The sequence below is a fragment of the Phascolarctos cinereus genome, unplaced genomic scaffold (assembly GCF_003287225.1).
Source record: "Phascolarctos cinereus isolate Bilbo 61053 unplaced genomic scaffold, phaCin_HiC Scaffold_3;HRSCAF=262, whole genome shotgun sequence".
Classification (NCBI taxonomy): domain Eukaryota; kingdom Metazoa; phylum Chordata; class Mammalia; order Diprotodontia; family Phascolarctidae; genus Phascolarctos; species Phascolarctos cinereus.
Window position 1 is genome coordinate 106,956,339 of NW_027555736.1, and position 19,465 is coordinate 106,975,803.

Genomic DNA, 19,465 nt, shown 5'->3' on the forward strand with positions numbered 1-19,465 from the left:
TCAAATCTAGATAGGTTCCCTATTACCTTTGGGATAAAATATAAAATCCTCTGTTTCCCTTTTAAAGCCCTTCACAAACTGGCCTCAACCTCTCTTTCCAGTTTCATTTAACATTATCCCCTTCCCATGCTCTTTGATTCAACCAAACTGGCCACTTTGTTCCTCACACAGGACATTCCATCTCCCATCTCCCACCTCCACGCTTTTGCATTGGCCATCCTACATCCTGGGATTCACTTCCTTTTCAACTCCACCTCCTAGAATCCTTCTCTTCCTTCAAGACACATCTTCTACATGAAGCCTTTCCTAATTCCCCCCAAATGCTAATGCCCTTTCTCCTAAACTACCTGACATTTAATTATATTTATTTGTATTTATTCTCTTTATTCTTATTGTGGATATTTTTATATTTGTCTTCCCCATTGGGATGTAGCTCCTTGCTATTAGAAATTATTTCATTCATTGTATTTGTGTCCCTGGGACCTAGCACGGAGCCTAGCACACAATAGATATTTAATAATTGCTTATTAGTTGGTTCTGGGAGTGAATGAAAATAAATGATGGATGAATAAATGAATGAATGAATGAACTTTATTTCTCATTGCTTCTCAATACGAACTCTTTTCTTCATTGTCCATCCTTTCTGAGATCCCAGATCAACTTTCCCTGCCACCACCCCTCTAACTCCAACCCTCTACAGCACTACCTACACATATATCTGACTTGGAAGGTTCCTATCTCTAATCCTTAACTGAACCCTCTCCTCTTTTCCCATCTTGGGGAATGCCATCTCCCCTACTCTTTATATGCCTTCAAATTTCAGTTCAAGCCCACTTCCTTCAAGAAACCTTCTCTGACCTTCATTTGCCCCTACACAATTTAGCATATAATTATTTTCTCCCTTTGGTTAGCTTAGGCAACCAGAAAGGACCTCCCAAGGACAGGAAGCATCCATATCTTTTCCTTCTACCTTCCCCATGGCACATGCCTATCTGGGCCATTACCAGTTGTCTTGACTTTTGTCTTGCCACTGGACTTTGATGACTCTGGAGGAGGGAGTGAGGCTGATGACTGCCAAAGTTCTGCCTCACTCAAATCCAATTCACCCTGGTGATGTCATTGGTCCTCCGTGAGAATGAAGGATCAACAAACAGGGCTAGGCAAACCATTGAAGGCCAGTGAATGCCTGTTGGTTGACTTGACTGACTGACTGATTGATTGATTCCAAATCTATGGCAAGACTACATTCCTGCCTCATATGTCTTCACACACCCTCTTCCTAATGTGGTACTAGTATTGGTCTGAAGTCTATAATTATATCAGTAGGCTTTCAGATAACAAGACTTTCAGATAATCATGACCTTAATGACCTTTTTATTACACAGAAAAGCTTAACAGCAGGAAGACGTCTGAAGACTGTGTGAGTGGTGAGAAAAATATCAGTTTGGGGAGGAGCAAGTATAAGAGAATATGCTTAGGGGAAAATTTAAATTATACTTAAGAGGGTGATAAGCTTTTGAATTATCCATTACTATCCTAAATGGAGGACTTGGAAGCTATAACCGATTTCCTAAAGATATGGAGGACCCAATGGAAAGATTTCTGGTCTGTCCCTATCACCCCCCACTGCTATCCCTCCCAAACCCTTCCCAGGCCACTCGAGCCTTCTCCTCTAAGATTATCTCACTTCAACTTTATATATATCTCACATGAACATAGTTAATTATATATTGTCTCTTCTATTAGTGTGTAAGCTCTTTGAGGGCAGAGATTATTTCTGTGTTTTTGCCTTTCTTTGTATCCCCAGCACTTAGCACAGTGCCTGGACCATGGTATATCATTAATAAATGTTTGCTGATTGATTGATTATCCACAACCTGGCAACAGCCTACATGCACCCTCTGCCACTGTTTTCACCCTCACACCAGGTTTCCTCCATTTTGCTTTTGTTAAAATAGTGAGAAATCCAGAGATGGTAATTACAGAAGAAGGAAGGAAAGACTGGAGGCGGCTCATTCAGCAGCAGAATTCTGGGCCAGCCTTGATCCAATTACAGCTTGAATTAAATAGAGGTGCCCAGGTGAGAGCTGGGAAGGGGATCACCAAAAAGTGCCAGGCTAGAAGAGGGAAAGAGAAGACTGCTAGGTTGTGCCCATAGAGAGCCAGCCCTCCTTCGCCTACACCTCAGCTCTGGAGAACAGAGGAACAGAAAGTACTCAGGCTTCCTTCATTTAAATAGCTATTGCAAGAGAATCCAGCAAAAGGGAAGTTGGGGGAAGCAATTGGGAGAAAGAGGCAGGGGAGGTTGTCATGGATTTCTAAAGCATAGTCTGACATATGACCAGTCACTGCAAATCAAGGAGAAAAGTGAATAATTTCCCTGAGCTGGGCACAGTGAGGGCTGGAGCTCTGAAACAGGTGATGGTGGAGACAAGGATGGATTGCCACCTCCTCGATCTCATCCCACTGTCTTCCCGTCCTGGCCCTGCCCATACCCCATGGCTCCAGCTCTTCCACAAAAGACTTTCTGAATCACAGAAACAGAATCATAGTTTTAGAGTGGGAGAGAACTTCTGGGGCTATTCTAGTTAAACCCTCAACTTACTGAAAAGAAAACTGAGGCCCATCGAGGTTAAGAGACTTGCCCAAGGTCATACAGGTAGTGTCAGAGGCAAGACCTGAACCCATATCCTCCAACTGCAGAGCCAGTGTACTCTTCCCACTGTAAGAGTCTCCATCCTGTGACATCACTGCTCACATATGAGCCTGATTCTAAACAGTGAGTGAGTTTAATTCTTTGGAATAGCATGGAATAAAGAGAAAAGGAAGCCTCATGATATCCAGTCCTGACGGGCTTGGGGGTGAAAGGCTGGAAGAAGATATCTGTGCCCTTTCCATACCTGGCAGAATCCAGGCCTTGATGAATCATCACCAAGTCAGAATCCTGGGCTACCCCAGGCAGCACATTTCCCTTCTGTATAGGACAATCACTGGTTTGAATGATGGCAGGAAGAGGGTCTTATGGGAACAGAAGAGGCAAAGTTGTCTTGCTTTAGACTGGGGACCAGTCAGTCATGTTACTAGCATTATTGGCAATACAGTGTGGTTGATCAAAGAATCAAGAATCTTAGATACTTGACCCAATTTGCCACTAACTAGCTGTGTGACCTTAGGCAAGGCACTTGACAATTTCTAGGACTTGGTTTCCTCGTTCAGTAAAATGAGATAAGAATATATGCTCTGTTTCCCTCAAGGCTTTTGTGAGAACCAAAGGAGAGTGAATATGAACATGGCTGGTAAAGTATAGAGAGGCAGCATGTGACTAGCGAGCTGGCTGTGAAGTCAGGAAGACCTGAATTCAAGAACTGCCCATGACACCTACTGGTGGTGTGACAGCTTAGCCTGTCAGTGCTTTAGGCCACTCTGTAAGACTGGAAGTTGATGAGAAAGCGCCATCTTGAATTGGTCAGCAGGAGCATCTTCACCTGGAGAGTCCCATAGCTCGTAAACTATTAATCACTGTATATATGACAATGGCCATTATTCTATGATCGTTATAAAACTGGACACTGGCCATCTAGTAGGATGGAGTCCTTTCCCTAAAGGAAAAAAAAAACAGATTCCCTTTCTGCATCCTGAAATAATGGATGTGAATAATTTTGCAAAGTAGAAATTGTCAAAGGACCATTGAGGATATGGAAAAGTCCAGGATGTTATGAAGAAGTTAGAAGTAGCAGCAACTGTCCAGTCCAGGGTCTTTGGCCCATGAAGAAAACAGGAGAAAATAAAGAGCAAAACAGAGGCCTCTAAGCCTCAAGAAACCTGCCTGTCCAGTTTTCAGAAGAAATTATCAAAGCTTTCTACAGTCATATGAAACATGCTCTAAATCATTGCTGATTAGAGAAATGTAAATTAAAACAATTCTTGAGGTACCACCTCATAACTATCAGATGGCTAATGTGACAGAAAGGAAAATGACAGACGCCGGAGGGGATGTGGAAAAATTGGGACAGTAATGCACTCTTGGTGGAGTTGTGAACTGGTCTGATTATTCTGGAGAACAATTTGGAACTAGGCCCAAAGGGCTATAAAACTGTGCCTTTGAGCCAGCGACACCACTACTAGGTCTATATTCCAAAGAGCTCAAAGAAAAAGGAAAGTGTTAAAAATATCTATAGCAGCTCTTTTTATGTGGCGGTGAAGAATTGGAAATTGAGGGGCTGCCCATCAATTGGGCAATGGCTGAAGAAGCTGTGGCATATGATTGTGATAGAATACTACGGCACTATAAGAAATGACGAGGGGAATGGTTTCAGAAAAACCTGGAAGACTTGTATGAACCAATGCAAAGTGAACTGAGCAGAACTAGGAGATCATTACATACAGTAACCCAAAATGCTGAAATGATGATCACCTGTAAAAGACTTAGCTATTCTCTGCAATACAATGACCCAAGACATTTCCAAAGGATTCATGATGAAAAATGTTGTCCAGCTCCAGAGAAAGAATCAATGAATCCTGAGTGTTAATTGAAGTATAATTTTAAAGCTTTCTTTGTCTTGCTTTTTTTTTAACTACATGGCTAATATGGAAATATGTTCTGCATAGTCTTACATGCATAAGTGACACCATATTGCTTGTCTTCTGATGTGTGGGGGAGGGGTGGAAGAGAGGGAGAAAAATCAGAATTCAAATTTTCAAAAAAGAATGTTAAAAATAAAGAAATAATTTTCTTTGAAAAAAAAAAAGAAACTTGCCTTCCACGTGAAACCCCATGGTATCACATAAACTGACTACAAAATAAAGTCTAAGTTTCCCATCCTGGAATTCAAGGCCCTCCATAATCTGGCCCCAAACTACCTTTCATAGATCATAGGATTAAAAGCTGGCAGGGGCCTTAGAAATCAAGTTCAAACTCCTCATTGTGCATATTGGGAAACTGAGACTCAGAGAGCAGGAAGTGATTTGCCCAAGGTCACACATTAAATAAAAGAACCAGGATTTAAACCCAGGTCCTCTGCTAACAAATCCAGAAGATCACACTGCTTTCTGAGCTCATTCCTCAACTGCCATGGACCCTTAACCACAGCCAGGCCAGTCTTCTCACTATCATCAAATATACATGATGCACTGAAAAGAGCCTCAGAATTAGAATCAGAGGATCGTTATCATCTGAATCAGCATCAGAGAAATCCCACCTCCACCACTGACTATCGGTGGGATTTTGGATGTCACCATCTCTTTCAGCTTCAGGTTCCTCATCTATAAAATGGGAGGAATTGGACTAGATGACCAATGAGGTCCCTTCCCATTCTAGATGCCATGATTCTATGCCACATAAAAAACCCTGTCTCTGTATCTATGCAGTTTCTTCCTCCTAAAATCCTTTCTCCTCTCCTCAACTCCCAATTCTTTCAAAAAGCCTGCTCTGACCACTCTAAGCATCAATGATACTACACTTACTGTCTATGACACTCTTTGGGCACTTAGCCACACTGCCTGGTATTGCTAGTTATCTTTGTATGAAGATATCTCCTCTCTCCAACCATCCCATGGGCTAAGGACCATGTCTCACAAATCTTAATCTCCTGAAGGCCAGAAAGTAGCTTGGAGATATTGTTACAGCTGGAACACTGATTCACTGATTCCTAGACCCATCATCCTTCAGCAATGGTCCAAGTAAATCCCAATATCATGGAATTCAATTGTAGCTGGAATTTTTCTTCCAAAGAGGTTGTCCCCTTGTCCCTATACCTTCATTGGCCATTGATGACTCACTTGTTCTTTCTGGGAATGAAACATATTGATTGTCTTGAGACTGGAGGAGATGCAGGTGAATGGCTAGTTAATGTCTGAAGCTGGATTTGAAACCAGGTCCTGTGAACTCCAGTGCCAGCACTCTGTCCACTGTGCCACTTAGCTGCTCTATGAGTACATGTAACTGTGTGACCCTAGGCAAGTCACTCAACCCTGTTTGCCTCAGTTTCTTCATCTATAAAATGAGCTGGACAAAGAAATGGCAAACCACTCCAGTAATCTTGGTCAAGAAAACCCCAAATGGGGCCATGAAGTATCAGAAACGACTGAAAACAATTTAACATCATGCCATATATTATATATATATATGTATATATATACACACACACACATATATATATACACACACACGCACACATATGTATATAACTGACATGTGTATATGTGTGTATAACACATGTATGTCAGTTATTGTCACTGTTGACAACAGGAAGAGGACAGCAGACAGGAAAGCAGTCACTTGGTCACCACTCTCAGAAGCCTAGGAACAGGAGCCTGATACCACCCAGAAACTTTCAAGGGACAAAATAAAAGCTTTCCCACTTGTACACTGTAGGAAAGGCATTTATGGAACTCCTTCCCAGATGGCATAGACCAGAAAAACCAACAGGTTCCAGAGGATTTAAATACATTGTTGCGAGATGCAGCCAATAATGGCTCATCAAAGGAAGCCGAGAAAGTCCAGGCTTCTTCACAAGGTCAGAAGGAGAGACTCTCAGAGCAGGAGCGGGGTTCAGAGGTATCCAGTGCAACCCAGACCTGAACAAGGGTCCCTTCCACAACACTCCTGACAAATGATTATTTGTGAAGGCTTCTAATCAGAGGGAACCCCCTAACTCTTGCGGCAGCTCATTCTGGTTTTGGAGAACTCTAATTTTAAGAGATTTTTCCTGATACAGAGCAGAAGCCTTCCTCTGCATCAGAACATGACAGCCCTTCAAATACTGAAGACAGCGATTATGCCTCCTCTAAATTATCTTTTCAACAGGCTAAACATCCCTGATTCTTCCCACTAATACTCATTTTACAGTCTTTTCAATATCCTGGTGCTTTTCTTGATGCTCTTCAACTTCTCTACAGATTTCTTAAAATGTGGGGCCCAGAACTGAACAAAGTATTTCAGATGGGGCCTGAGCAGGGCAGAGCATAACTTACTGCAGCATTAGCTTTTTTGGCTGCTATGTCTCACTGTTGACATACTGAGCTTGCAGTCCACTAAAACTCCCAGATCTTTCTCACAGGAATTGCCTAACTGGCCGTATCTCCTTCCATCTATACTTGGGTCCAACCCAGGGGCCACCAGAAACAGGATCCTGGGCTGGTGGGGAGGTAGAAATGACATTTCAGAAAGCAGAGAAAAATCTCCTTTTCCTATGAAAGTTCCAAAGCCTGGTTGAATCTGGACTGAACTTGTTCTTCTCTGGATGAACAAGAAACCTTCTTGACCTAGTGGAAGTACAGTGAAAAAAGCTGTTTAGACCTGTTCAGAGGTCTGGTATTTAACCCTAATCCAAGGAAGGTCTACCAAGGGTGGGGAACCCGTGGCCACGAGGCCATATGTGGTCTCGAGACCACAGGTTCCCTTCCAGAGGGATTATTGTCAGTAAGTTCACAGGGATGGAGACATGACTAGGGTTCATAAGAAGAGCAGCTGAGACTACACAGATAACGCAGAGATGGTTTAAGTGCTAGCTCACTATTCTCTCTGTTCTGCTGATACCATACCGGATACCAGAATTAGGAAGCTGCAGAGAGATGGGCCCCTGGGATCTACTACCCCGGGCCCTTCAGTGCATCCCAGGAACAGAAGCGCAATTCTCTTCTTCAAGTGCGTACAACAGGTGGCAGCTTTCTCCCCACCGCCTCCCATCCCTAGTAGACTCTTATTTCCCTTCTCCTTCCCTTCCCAAGCTGTTCCCAGACCTCAGCAATAAGCCCCTGCTCTTTCAGCTCCCAGTCCCCAACCGTGCGCCCCTCCCCTCCCCCAGCTGTACCCAGACCCCAGCGATGAGCACAGTCCCTTCCCTCCCCTCCTTTCCCCTCCCCGGAGTTTCGCCCAGTCCCCAGTGCACAGTGCCCCCACCTCCCCGCCATGGCTCTGCCTTACCTTGCAGGTGCTGGCGATGGACCCGGGGTCCCCTGTTTGGGCTGCCCCGGGGCAGGGCGGGAATACTGGAGAAGCTGTTACCCATGACATCCAAAACCGGAGGGTTAAGTAACGACGGTGTTCTATCAGGCGAGCGGGCGAAGCTGAAATGAAGGAGCTGGGGCTCCGCGCGTGTGCGTGTGTGACGGAGAGTGCCCGTGTCCGTGTCCGTGTGTGTGTCCGTGTGAACGAGGGTGCGCGCCCGCGGAGGGAGGGGGGCTGCGCTGCGTTGCGCTGCGCCGCCGCCGCCGGACTGCGCTGGCTCCCAGTCCGTTCTCCCCTGCTCTCCTCCTCAGTCGCTTCTCTTTTCAGCTGAAGCGGGACTTCCCCTGGGACAGCGGCCGCTCGTCTCCAGTTCTCCTTCCTCGGACAGTCTAGCCGCCTCCCATTCCCCCGGGCGGGGCTGGGCAGCCAGTGGTCAAGGGCTTGGGGTTTTAGTGCCCGTCCCGGGCTGCCTGGTGGCCGCCTAGCTGTCTGGCTCTGGAGGTCCCTGGGCTGGGCCCGGCAGAGGCCCCCCGCCTTCTTCTGCTCCTGTTCCTGTGTCTGCTCTCGGTCCTGCCCCAGCTTTTGCTCGTGCTGCTGCTTGGGCTTCTGCTCCGGCTGCGCTGCGCGGCGGCTCGGGCGCGCTCCCCAGCTTCCATAGAGTCTAGGGCCCCCGGCCTTGCCGGGGGTGCTCAGCTTCGCCACTATCTCTTCTCTGCCACTCTCGGGGCATGATCTCCGTTCTCCCGGCTGGCCGCTGCTGTGTCTTTCTTGACCCTCTCCGGCCACAGGGTCTGCATGGAGCGAGGGTTGCTGGTGCTGAGCCCTAGGGGGTCCTCGGGGCGGGCTGGGGTTGTTGGCCACTCCCGAGTCTGATCTTCTCCCCCCTACCAGCCGCCGCCCTCCTTCCCTCCCTTCTTCCCTCCTTCCTTCCCTTCTTCCTTTCTCCCTCCGCCACCCCCCACCCCCACCCCGAGCCCCCAGTTCGCTCACTCGCGTTGTTATGGTGACAGCTGCGCCGGTGAATGAGCTACTTAGCGACAAGTGGTCCAACGTTCGGCCAGATGTGGCACCGTTGCATCGCTGAGTTCAGGGGAGACACTACCTGCCTTTTAGCCCTGGCGACTCTGGCGGCGCGTGGTCAAGGGCACAGGGCTGACTGACTAGGCCCCCTCCTGGAAAAAAGATAAGACAGCTTCTTTCTCTCGGGAACGACTTTTGGGGCAGTGGGCCTAAAGACAGTGGAGAAGAAGGCATGAATGGGCCTTTGGGTATGAATCTTTATGGGAGACAGGGTGAGGAGCAAGGCTGTCAGGGTCATGTATATTACATGGGGATGGAGAGGTGGGAGATGGGGAAAATGGGATAAAATATTGACAATGAAGATATGGGGATGAGGGCAAAAGAAGTAGGAGATGGAAGCAGCTGCAGAATGGATAGAGTACTGAAAGTGCGTCAGGAAGACCTGGGTTCAGATCTGGTCTCTGATATGTGTTAGCTATGTTATGGACACAGCCACTTAACCTCTTTGGCCAGTTTCCTGATCTATAAAATGCTTGGTCTAAATGGCCTTTAAGGTAGCTTCTAAATCTTTGATCTTATGAGGAAATGAGAGTGTAGAGCTGGCTATGGATAGATGGGGAATTGGAAGATGAAGTAGAACCATAAGGAGATGTAATGATTAGGGATGGAGATAGAGAAATGGGAATGGAGATGTGGAGGAGACAGGGAATAATGTGGAGGATGAAGAAGGGGTACAGAGAAATGGGGAGCTGTTAAATGGAATAGAGAAATAGGGAGATGAAATGTGGGAGGAGATGAGGATAGAAAAGGAGACAGAGAGAGAGAGAGAGAGAGTTTCCCTTTGTCTAAGGCTGGAGATTGTGGAGTTCTTGGCTAAAAGGAAGAAAAGCCAGCAGGAAAAATGGGGAAAAGAGCAGATGAGGGCTTCCTATTTCCCCTTCTGTTTGCTGAGGACAGGGAAGCTAGTCCCCAGGGCCAGGAAGACAGAGGTCTTTGTGAAGACAAATGGGGGTGGAGGGAGCAGCAGGGACAACTGAGGCATAGCTGTAACAAGGATCTCAGGAATATCAATGACCAACTTCCATGATTCTTGGTCTTTTCTCAGACATTAAAGCTTTCAGCATCTTAGAAACTGTTACCCATAACCAAGGTTGTGCGTGTATGCATGTGAAACATGTTCATATACTACATATCTAGGCACACATGCTTCCATACATACAAACATACATGCAAAGGGTGTCCTTCATCACAGAATACTAACTGAAGGTAGTGGGGCTTCCAGTGGTTCTGCTTCCAGATGCTCACTCTCTCTTGGATACAGTTGGGTGGGCAGATGCCAACATCTGTTCATCTGTGGGTGCCTGTTTTTGAGGAGTTCCTGGCATTCTTCCTGCTTTCAGTTTTTCCCCAAATCCCTTTTATTTATTTCAGAGTACTCAGATGCGGTAAGGTTGGGCCCTCATTCCTATCTTTCAATTCAATTCAAAGCTACAAGCATTTATTAAGCATTTACTTCGTGCCAGGCACTGTTAGGTGTTAGGGATACAATGACAAAAATGAAACCCATCCAAGGAACTGATATTTCACTTGGAGAGAACAACATATATATGGATTATATAAAATATGTAAATTTTATATAAAATGTTCATGTAAAATTATGCAAAATTTTACATAGAAATTTAAAAAATATATGAAGTAATTTGGTGGGGGGGAAGTGGAAGAGATTAGGAAAGGCCTGGTGGCATTTGAGCTAAGCCTTAAATAAGGGCAGGGATTCCAAAAGATGAAGGAGTGGAAGATGCCTTGGAACAGCCTGAGGAAAGTCACAGAGGCAGGAGGTGGACAACAAGTAGTCCAGTTTGCCTGGACGTGCTATAGAGCGCACGTGCCGGGGAGTAATGTGAAATCTGGAAATATGGATTGGAGCCTGATTGAAATTGTATTGTCTGTTCCAATTCAAGAAATACATTACACTTTATCCAAGGATAAATCACAAGGATCAATGACTCTCCTCCCCCCACCCACCCAACACCCACACACACCCACACAATACTCACACTCACTCTCACTCCAAAACCAAGCCTTTCCGTGGCTACTCATTGCCTCCAGCAGCAAATATGAAGATACTTTCAGGAGATCCATAAACTCAAAACTATTTTCATAGTAATGTTAAAATGTATTATTAACTAATACAGTAAAAGTCACACAGATATAACCAAGGGTGTGCTGGAGCCAGCTCAAACCAGCTCATGAGAGCCAACTGTTACATTTTCAAGGTAAGTAGTTTTACCTCAGAATTTGGCAAGTGATACAAATCAGAGTTTAATTTATTGATTTGATGATTGTCTAGACTTAAGAAAGTGATGCAGAAAATATTAATAATTCAGATTAAACTTAAAAGTGTATCATGTACATGGTGGGGGAGGGCGGGGGGAGGCTGGTTGTTAAACATTCACCAGCATTCTCCCTGGATATCACCTACATTTAAAAAAAGACCTTTTGGTGGAAGCATTCCTCAGTAATTTTGAAGAATATAACGGGGAGCTGAAACCAAGAAGTCTGAAAATGTTTGCTTCGGTCTTCCAAACTCATTGCTTTTCAAGATCTTCTGCAATTTGTTCCCAGGAGACCTTTCCAGCCTTGTCTCCCAGTACTCCCCTTACTGTACTTACTCCCCCCCATCCTTTATGCTCCAGCCAAACCAGACTAGTTGCCATTCCCTCATCATGATCCGTGCTTTCAAATCCTAACATCTTTGCCCACACCATTCCCTTTCCTGTCTCATATGTGTAGAAATCCTACTCATGACACAAGGTCCAGATCAAATGTCAGCTTCCTGAAATTTTCCCTGATCCCCCTACACTTCATCCAGAAGTAATTCATATTACCTTGCACCATTCCTCTGTAGTGATTAAATTTGCTTGCTATAATGCAGGCCTATTCCTTCTAATGCTGCTCATTTACCCTGAGCCTTCATAGTCTATTTCAACTATAGAACTATAGAGTTAGAGGGGATGAATTATTTCCATAGGAACAACATTAAAAGGAGGGGATCAGCTGAATGACATTACAAGAGGGTTGTACAGCTTTATGATGGGGTTTAGTTCTAATGTATCAGGAATGCCATTGGGAAATTCATCAGTTGGTGTTAACTTTACAGGGATATGCCTATGTACTTTTTTTGTGAATGTTCAATCCATACACACACACTTCCCCTATTAGATTATAGGGCAGAGAGGACATCTTGCTTATTTTTATACCCCCCATAACATCTATCTTGTGCTCTCTCAGTGAATGTTGAGAAGGGAAGGAAGGAAAAAAGAGGGGATGAATTTAACTATATTGAGGGAGCTTTTAGTCTACATGGGGAAAGGAAAGGAAGATAAAAGAAAGGAAAAGAAGGAGAGGAGGGGAAGGATGGAGTGTGAAGAGAGGGGAGAAGGGAATAATTTTACTGATACAGTCCAAAGTAAGGAAGCTAAACAGGGATAATATGGTAGCTGGGGGGATGGGGGAAGGGAGCATAAAGAAACAGCTTGGGGTCCAGATGCTACCCTCTCGAATACTATATACTAAGAAGTTAAGAATTCATCCAACTTTGGAGGCTAGGCCTTGGAGCCCCATAGCAATGAAACAATGAACCTTTACTAAGTGCCTACCTATTATATACTAGGCATGGGACCGCTTGTTGGGAATACAGGGATGTGGCCCTGAATGCCTAAGGGATGACTCAATAGCTCCACTTTTCACCCTCTAAGCAGGATAATAATTCACTACCTGCACACTCTTGTTAATAGTGTCTGTGTTAACTGGGACCACTTGCAAGATCCCAATCCTTCAGAAACCAGAGTTCTTTGCATTGTCACTACTGACCCACTGAATATGGGAGCATCCTTTCAAAATGAACAGGAAGTAAACTGGGCCAGAGAAAGAAACCAAGAATCCAAGCCAACTGGCCATCAGGTTAGATAGAGTGTCCAGAAGTGAGCAGTCCGTGGCTGATCAAGATGGCATCAGAAGTTCTCAGAGCTGGATTAGATTCATTCATGATAATTACTTCCTTTTCCTACACTTTATCTTTTTTAAATTAATTTATTTTGATTTATCAACAATCACTTCCATAAACTTTAACAGAATATGTGTGAGTGTGTGTGTGTGTGTCTATGTTTCTGCTCAGATTTGGAGTCTTTAAATTTTGAATCTTAATTTCTTTTTTTAAAAATTTATTAATTTATTTTTAGTTATCAACAATCACTTCCATAAGCTTTTGAGTTTTAAATTAGTCTCCCTCTCTCTCCCCACCTCTGTCCTCAAGAGGGCATGCAATCCGATATAGGCTATACGTATCCATTCCTATTAAACATATTTTCACATTAGTGATGTTGTAAGTCAGAATTAGAACTAATAGGAGGAACCACCAGAAAGAGGAAACAAAACACGACAGAAAAAAAAATCAAATAGTATGCTTCGATCTGCATTCAAACTCCATAGTTCTTTCTTTGGATGTGAATAGCATTTTCCATCATGGCCTTTGGAGATGTCTTAAATCCTTGTATTGCTAAAGAGGGTTAAATCTATCAATATTAGTACCTAACTGATTATGTTATTCACTTCTTGAGCCAAATCTGATGAGATTAAGGTTCAAACAATGCTCATCTCCCTCCCTTCTTTCTCTCTGTTGAAATAGATTTTTGTGCCTTTTTCTGTAATGTAATTTTCCCTTGTCTGCCTCCTCCTTTCCTTTTCTCTCAGTATATTTTCTTAGATCAGATTAATCCACTTACTTGGATCCACTTAACCCACTTCATTAGATTTTTTTTTGTCTTTATCAACTTATACCCACCCCCTTTATGTATACCCCTTTAACACAACATACAGTTCTCAAGGATTACAAGTGTCATCTTCCCTTGTAGAGATGTAAACAGTTTGCCCTTATTAATAACATGTTGTTTCTGTCCTACTTACCTTTTTATGTCTCCCTTGAGTCTTGTATTTGAAAATCAAATTTTCTGTTGAGCTCTGGTCTTTTTATCAGGAAGGTTTGGAAGTCCCCTATTTCATTGAATATCCATCTCCTCCCCTGAAAGATCATGCTCATTTTCGCTGGGTAGTTGATCCTTGGTTGTAATCCAAGCTCCTTTGCCTTACAGAATATCATATTCCATGCATATTGTTTTCTTCTATTACATTTTGTACCTCTTTCCCCATTTAACCAATTATATTTTTTAGGGATTTGTTTTCTTCAGTGTACTTTTTTCCAGCTGACCAATTGTATTTTTTAAGGACTTGTTTTCTACAGTTAATTTTTGTCCTTCCTTTTCCAAGCTATTGATTCTCCCTTACATACCTCTCATTTCTTTTCCCATTTTTTTCTTATACTTCTCTCATTTGACTTTTACAATCCTTCTTGAGCTCTTCTAAGAAGGCTTTTTGGGCTTCAGACCAGTTCATATTCCCTTTTGAGGTTCCAGATGTGGGTTTGTTGGCAATGTTGTCCTCTTCAGAATTTCTGCCTTGATCTTCACTCTTCCTATAATAAGAATCTATCATATGTTTCTTTTTGCTCATGGTGTTTGCTTATTTCCTAGCCGTGTGGCTCCTGGAGATTTCCTGCTCACCTGGGCCCTTCCTTCCTTTCGCTTTCTTCAGCTCCTTTCAGATGGATGTTGCAGGATGTTTATCCACCTGGGACCCCTTGGAGTGCTGCTTTCCTTAGTTTTGCTGAGGCACTGGGAGAGCTGGTTGCTGTAGAATGCCCAGGCACCTGCTGGTTTTCCAAGCTGGTTTCCACTGGTTCCCTCGCCATTACTGAGGCACTTGCCTGCTCCACCACCTGGGTTTCAGGATCTCCTCCTACACTTACTCTTTATGAACTAATTGACAGATGGACGACCATACCCAGGACATTACTGTATACAGACGTGTGAACACACAGGGCATCCGCCTATTTGTGTCCTGACGCTCAGAAAATCCAAGCTATCCATATACCATTTTGGGAGAATGAAGAGACAAGCTCTTCCAGAAACTTCTTCCCAAGGCTTAGGGCCTTGCCCACTGGAATCCCCCTTCAGGGCTACTGAACCTCATTATGATAGTAACTGAGCAGCTAAAGGAGGAAGGGACCTGGCTGGAGCCCCCATGCATACTCAGTTCTGTAAGCAATAACCCCAGTTCTGTAACAACATTCTACCCACAGTCCAGCTCAGCAAGTCTGTCCCTGAACATCCTATGTTGGGAGTCAGAGGATTTGGGTTCAAATCCTGTCCCTGTCACTTAGTGCATGTATGACTTTGGGTGAGGCATTTTAACTCTCTGACCCTCCAGTTTCCTCCTCTGTAAAATGAGAGGGTTGGTCTAGTCGACCTCTAAATTCCCTTCCAGGCCTAAAATTACTATCCTGTGAGTTATGTGTTCCCAGTACTGTGCTTGTTTTGTGTTTCCAGGAGACAAAGTGTTCCCTGCCTTCAGCTACTAGATTTGAAGCTCCTAGAGGGCAGGGATCTCATGTTGTTTTATTCTTTTACCCTCAGGACCAAACCTAGTGCCCTGCATACATGTTAGCCTGCATACATATTAGCCTGCACACATGTTAACCTGCATACATGTTAGCCTGCATACATGTTAGCTACAACAGCTAACACCAATGTAGCAGAATGAGAGGAGGCCTCATATGTGTAGTGAGGACTATCGGTGGCAGGAGCTTTTCATCGTGTGTGCCATGGAGGGAGGCAGAAGATATATCTCTCACCACTTCTCTCCTCATGCTTCTCCAAGGGAGACTTTCATCCTGCCAGGTGGAGAATCAGGAAGTCGGGACCCAAGGCCACTTTGCTTTCCTCAAAAAGATGGGGGTACCAAACTGGAAGTACATCTGCTCTCTTAAATATTGCTGGCCGCAGGGATATGATTGGATTCAAGCTAACTTTTGATCACTTTGTCATTTTGTGGGGGAAGGAGAACCCCAAGTTCTATATTCAAGGCTTGACCCCCTTTCCCATCTAATGTCAGTTCCACAATGAACATACATAGCAACTAGCCAAGAAATCTATTCATCCAAATCAGAGAAGGTCTACATAGCAGAACATATACCAGACAGTACAGAGTGAAGGAGCTCTTACATTGGGAGTAGGATAACAGCTCAACCAGGAGGAAGAGTCCTAGATCTCAGCCAAGAGGAAGCTCCCTGAAGTCTCTCGAGTAGCAAGCTGGGAATAAGGACATGGTAGAGACAGCCAGCTCCTCCCAAGTAGGTTCTTTCCAGAGTCTTTTCCTTTAGCAACCTGAAGTGGAAGTGGCGTCTTCCATCTTCCCTCTCAAAATTGGAAGCCAGAAGCTCTTTGAGGTAGCCCAAAAAGGAATTCTTACCTGAACAGTCCCCAAAGGAGGACTCTTGAGAACTGAAGCTCTCTGTCTCTGCCAACTCTGCCCAGAAAGGCCTTCATCTCCACTAATAAGAAGATAGTCCCATGCCAGTGGACTTTGGGAAAGTGGTTACATTTACATAATGCTTTAAGATTTGCAAAGCACTTTACGTATGTTACATGTGTTATCCTCACTGCAACACTATGGGACAGGTACTGTTGTTATCCCTATTTTCTAGATAGGGAAATTGAGACTGGTTAAGTGACTTGCTTAGGATCATACAGCTAATAAGTGTCTGAGGAAAGGTTGAAACCAGGTCTTCCTGATTCCAAGTCCAATGCCATCTCTACTGCATCACCTAAATACTGTTATCTGCTGAATTGAATTGAATTAAATGAGCTTATAGTCTGATTGGGGAGATGAGACATACTTAGGAAACAGTTAACATACCAGACCACATATAATTAAACCCCAGAATGCTTGGTAGATACACAGCCCTGCAGAAGCTCAGAGGATGGAGAGTTAGAGTCAGCATTGACCTTGAAGAAAGATAAGTAGGACGTGGAGTGGGAGGAGGGGAAGGAGCATATCCTAGGGCTGGGGGAACTGTGTGAGTGAAGATGAAAATACAATACATCTGCCATGCTCAGGGGATGGAGGGGAAGCTGGCCTGGATGAACCAGAGAATCTGCTAGGGAGTAAGGAGAGAAAAGTTGTGTTTCCCTCTTCCCATTCCTGTGCTATCCTAGTTCCACGTATATGGTAATAATAATTACCATCACCTCTCAAAAATATTTGCAACAAAAAAAAAATTTGCAACAAATATTTTGTGCCCTACCACCCATCCAGATGCTAGGACAGCCTAAGAACCCAGCCACTGCCCCACAACCCAACCTGTCTCCAGTTAGAGAGAATCCAATTTGCTTGCAACATTAATCTAGTCTTGCAGTTATCCTTCCTCTCTGGTTGGGGGCAAGTTAAATGCTATAATCATTGAAGCTCCTGCTCCCACTATGAGCCAATCCTGTGGGCAGTGGGCCATGGGTTCAGGGGACAGGTACAGAGCATGGGTCCCTCTTTGGGAAAGAATACTAAAAGAGCTGGGCTCAGAGCATTCAGAGTCAACCCCCCCTCTCTCCCCATCCCCAGATTATCCCAAGGCCAGAGTGCTGAGGGTCCAGAGACTCAAGTCTATAGGTTGCTCCCTTCTGCCCTGCTTTCATCTTTCCCTCTAAGAGCCAGGTCATCGCAAGAACACCCCCCACCCACGCCCCACCATGTTTTATATGGGAGTGGTAGGAAGTGTGGAAAGGGGACAATTCTTTATCACTACACATCACTTTCCCTTCCTTCCCCCAGTGCAGTCCAGGAAAAGAGCCATCAGCTTTGAGACCTATAAGGGTGACAGAAAAGTGCCAATTACAGTGCCTTCATTTTAACTATTCAAGCCCAAGCAGAGCTTTAAATGCTGCTGAGGGAAGCCTGGCTTAGAAGCAACACTCTATAAAATGCTAGATGAAGCAGGTATTTTTAAGGACCACCTAACCAGGGGCCTTACCCTGAGGTCCATGAGGTTTTAAAAAAAATATTTTGATAATTGTATTTCAATATTTCCAATTCAGTACTTTTTTTTTTTCTGAGAAGAGGTCCATAGGTTTCACCAGACAAAAAAAGGTGACTAACCCTTGTTCTAATCTTAACTCATAGAAGAGAAAATTGAAGCAGTCCAAAGAGGGAAATTATTTTCTCAAGGTCACAAGGTGAGTTACAGGTGAAGTCAGAACTGGAGCCCAGGTTTTCCAACTCCTAGGCCATGAACACTTTCCATCAGACCTTACTGCCTTTTCCTCAGTTGATTCCCTAGGGGAAAAGGATTCTAGTAGCTGAACCACATATACCCCACCCATCCCTACCTCCATTCTTGGCTCTGACACGCTTAAATTCCTGGGACTTCCCTCATTCAAGAACTACTTCTGACAGTCATTTCAGTTCTAGGCTGGAGGAAGACACCTCCCCCTGACATGAGTTTATGGTGAGTCCCAAAGCTTTCCAGGAGGCAAGTTAGAAGGCAGCCAGGCCTTATCTGCTGGCTGTATCTTAATGAGACTCCCAACCCATGACTCATCCCCTCAGAAATCTGTGAGCTCTGAATGGGAACACTCTGACACTCGCCCACTCATACAACTCCACTTATACACACATACTTGAGTCAAGTCAACAAACATTTATTAAGCACCTAATACATGCCAGACACTGTACTAAACTGCTAGGGAGACAAAAACAAAACAATGAAAATAAATCCCTTCCTTTAAAGAACTTTTCTCCCGGAGAAAAGCAGCATGCACAAAGATAAGTTAGTGTAAGACATGAGCAAAGACAGCTGGCCTAGAAGCTAGAAAGACCTAGGTTTAAATGCCACCTCTGACACTTGGGGTATCACCCTGGGCCTCTCTCAGTGTTCCAAGCAACTCTATAAAAGTACAGGCCCTTGAGAAGGTGCTAACCAGTCTCGATAGTCTTTTCACCTCAAAGCTCGCCATGGCCAATGAAATTACAGATCCAGGCCCTATGTCAAATATAAAGTCTAAAAAATATATATTTTGGGAGTGGTGGTGGGGGTTTTTTTAAGCCTTTGTAAGCACCTACTGTGTGCCAGGCACTATGCAAAGCACTTTATAAATATTCTTGAGTGCTGTCAACTGGGGAAAGGCTGATTTGGGCCTTCAATGAAATATATTCCAAGAGACTGAATGAATTGAAGAGGAAGAGCATTCTAGACAGGGGACTCCAGGGGGAAGATAGTTTGGAGCCAGACTGTGAATGGAAAAGTTTGTATCTTATCCTTGAGGCAATGGGGAGCAACTAGGGTTTTCATCAGGGGAATGGGTTGTTAGAGCTATGCTTAGAGGATATTCAACTTGGAGGCTGTGTAGATCACAGATTGGAGAGGAGAGTGACTGGAAGCAGGAGAACCAATTATTCCTACCCATATTCACCCAACCTCACATACATACACTTTTCTTACCTCGCCAAACACAGCCCTGCTTTTATACTTAGATGGAAACACCTATTTTCACACACTTTACAGCTTCAAAACATATATCCCGGGGCAGCTAGATGGCACAGTGGATAGAG

The 19,465-nt window shown here is 44.3% G+C and overlaps 1 protein-coding gene across 1 annotated transcript in view; it reads right to left on the reverse strand.

Moving 5' to 3' along the window:
* The window catches only part of NEURL1 (neuralized E3 ubiquitin protein ligase 1), a 102,055-nt gene extending 93,186 nt beyond the window's left edge, over positions 1-8,869 (reverse strand). Inside the window, exon 1 of the mRNA XM_078151077.1 lies at positions 7,925-8,869. Coding sequence (XP_078007203.1) covers positions 7,925-8,009 — 85 coding nt within the window. The 5' untranslated portion in view covers positions 8,010-8,869. The remainder of the gene's footprint in view (positions 1-7,924) is intronic.
* Between the last annotated feature and the right edge of the window lie 10,596 nt (positions 8,870-19,465).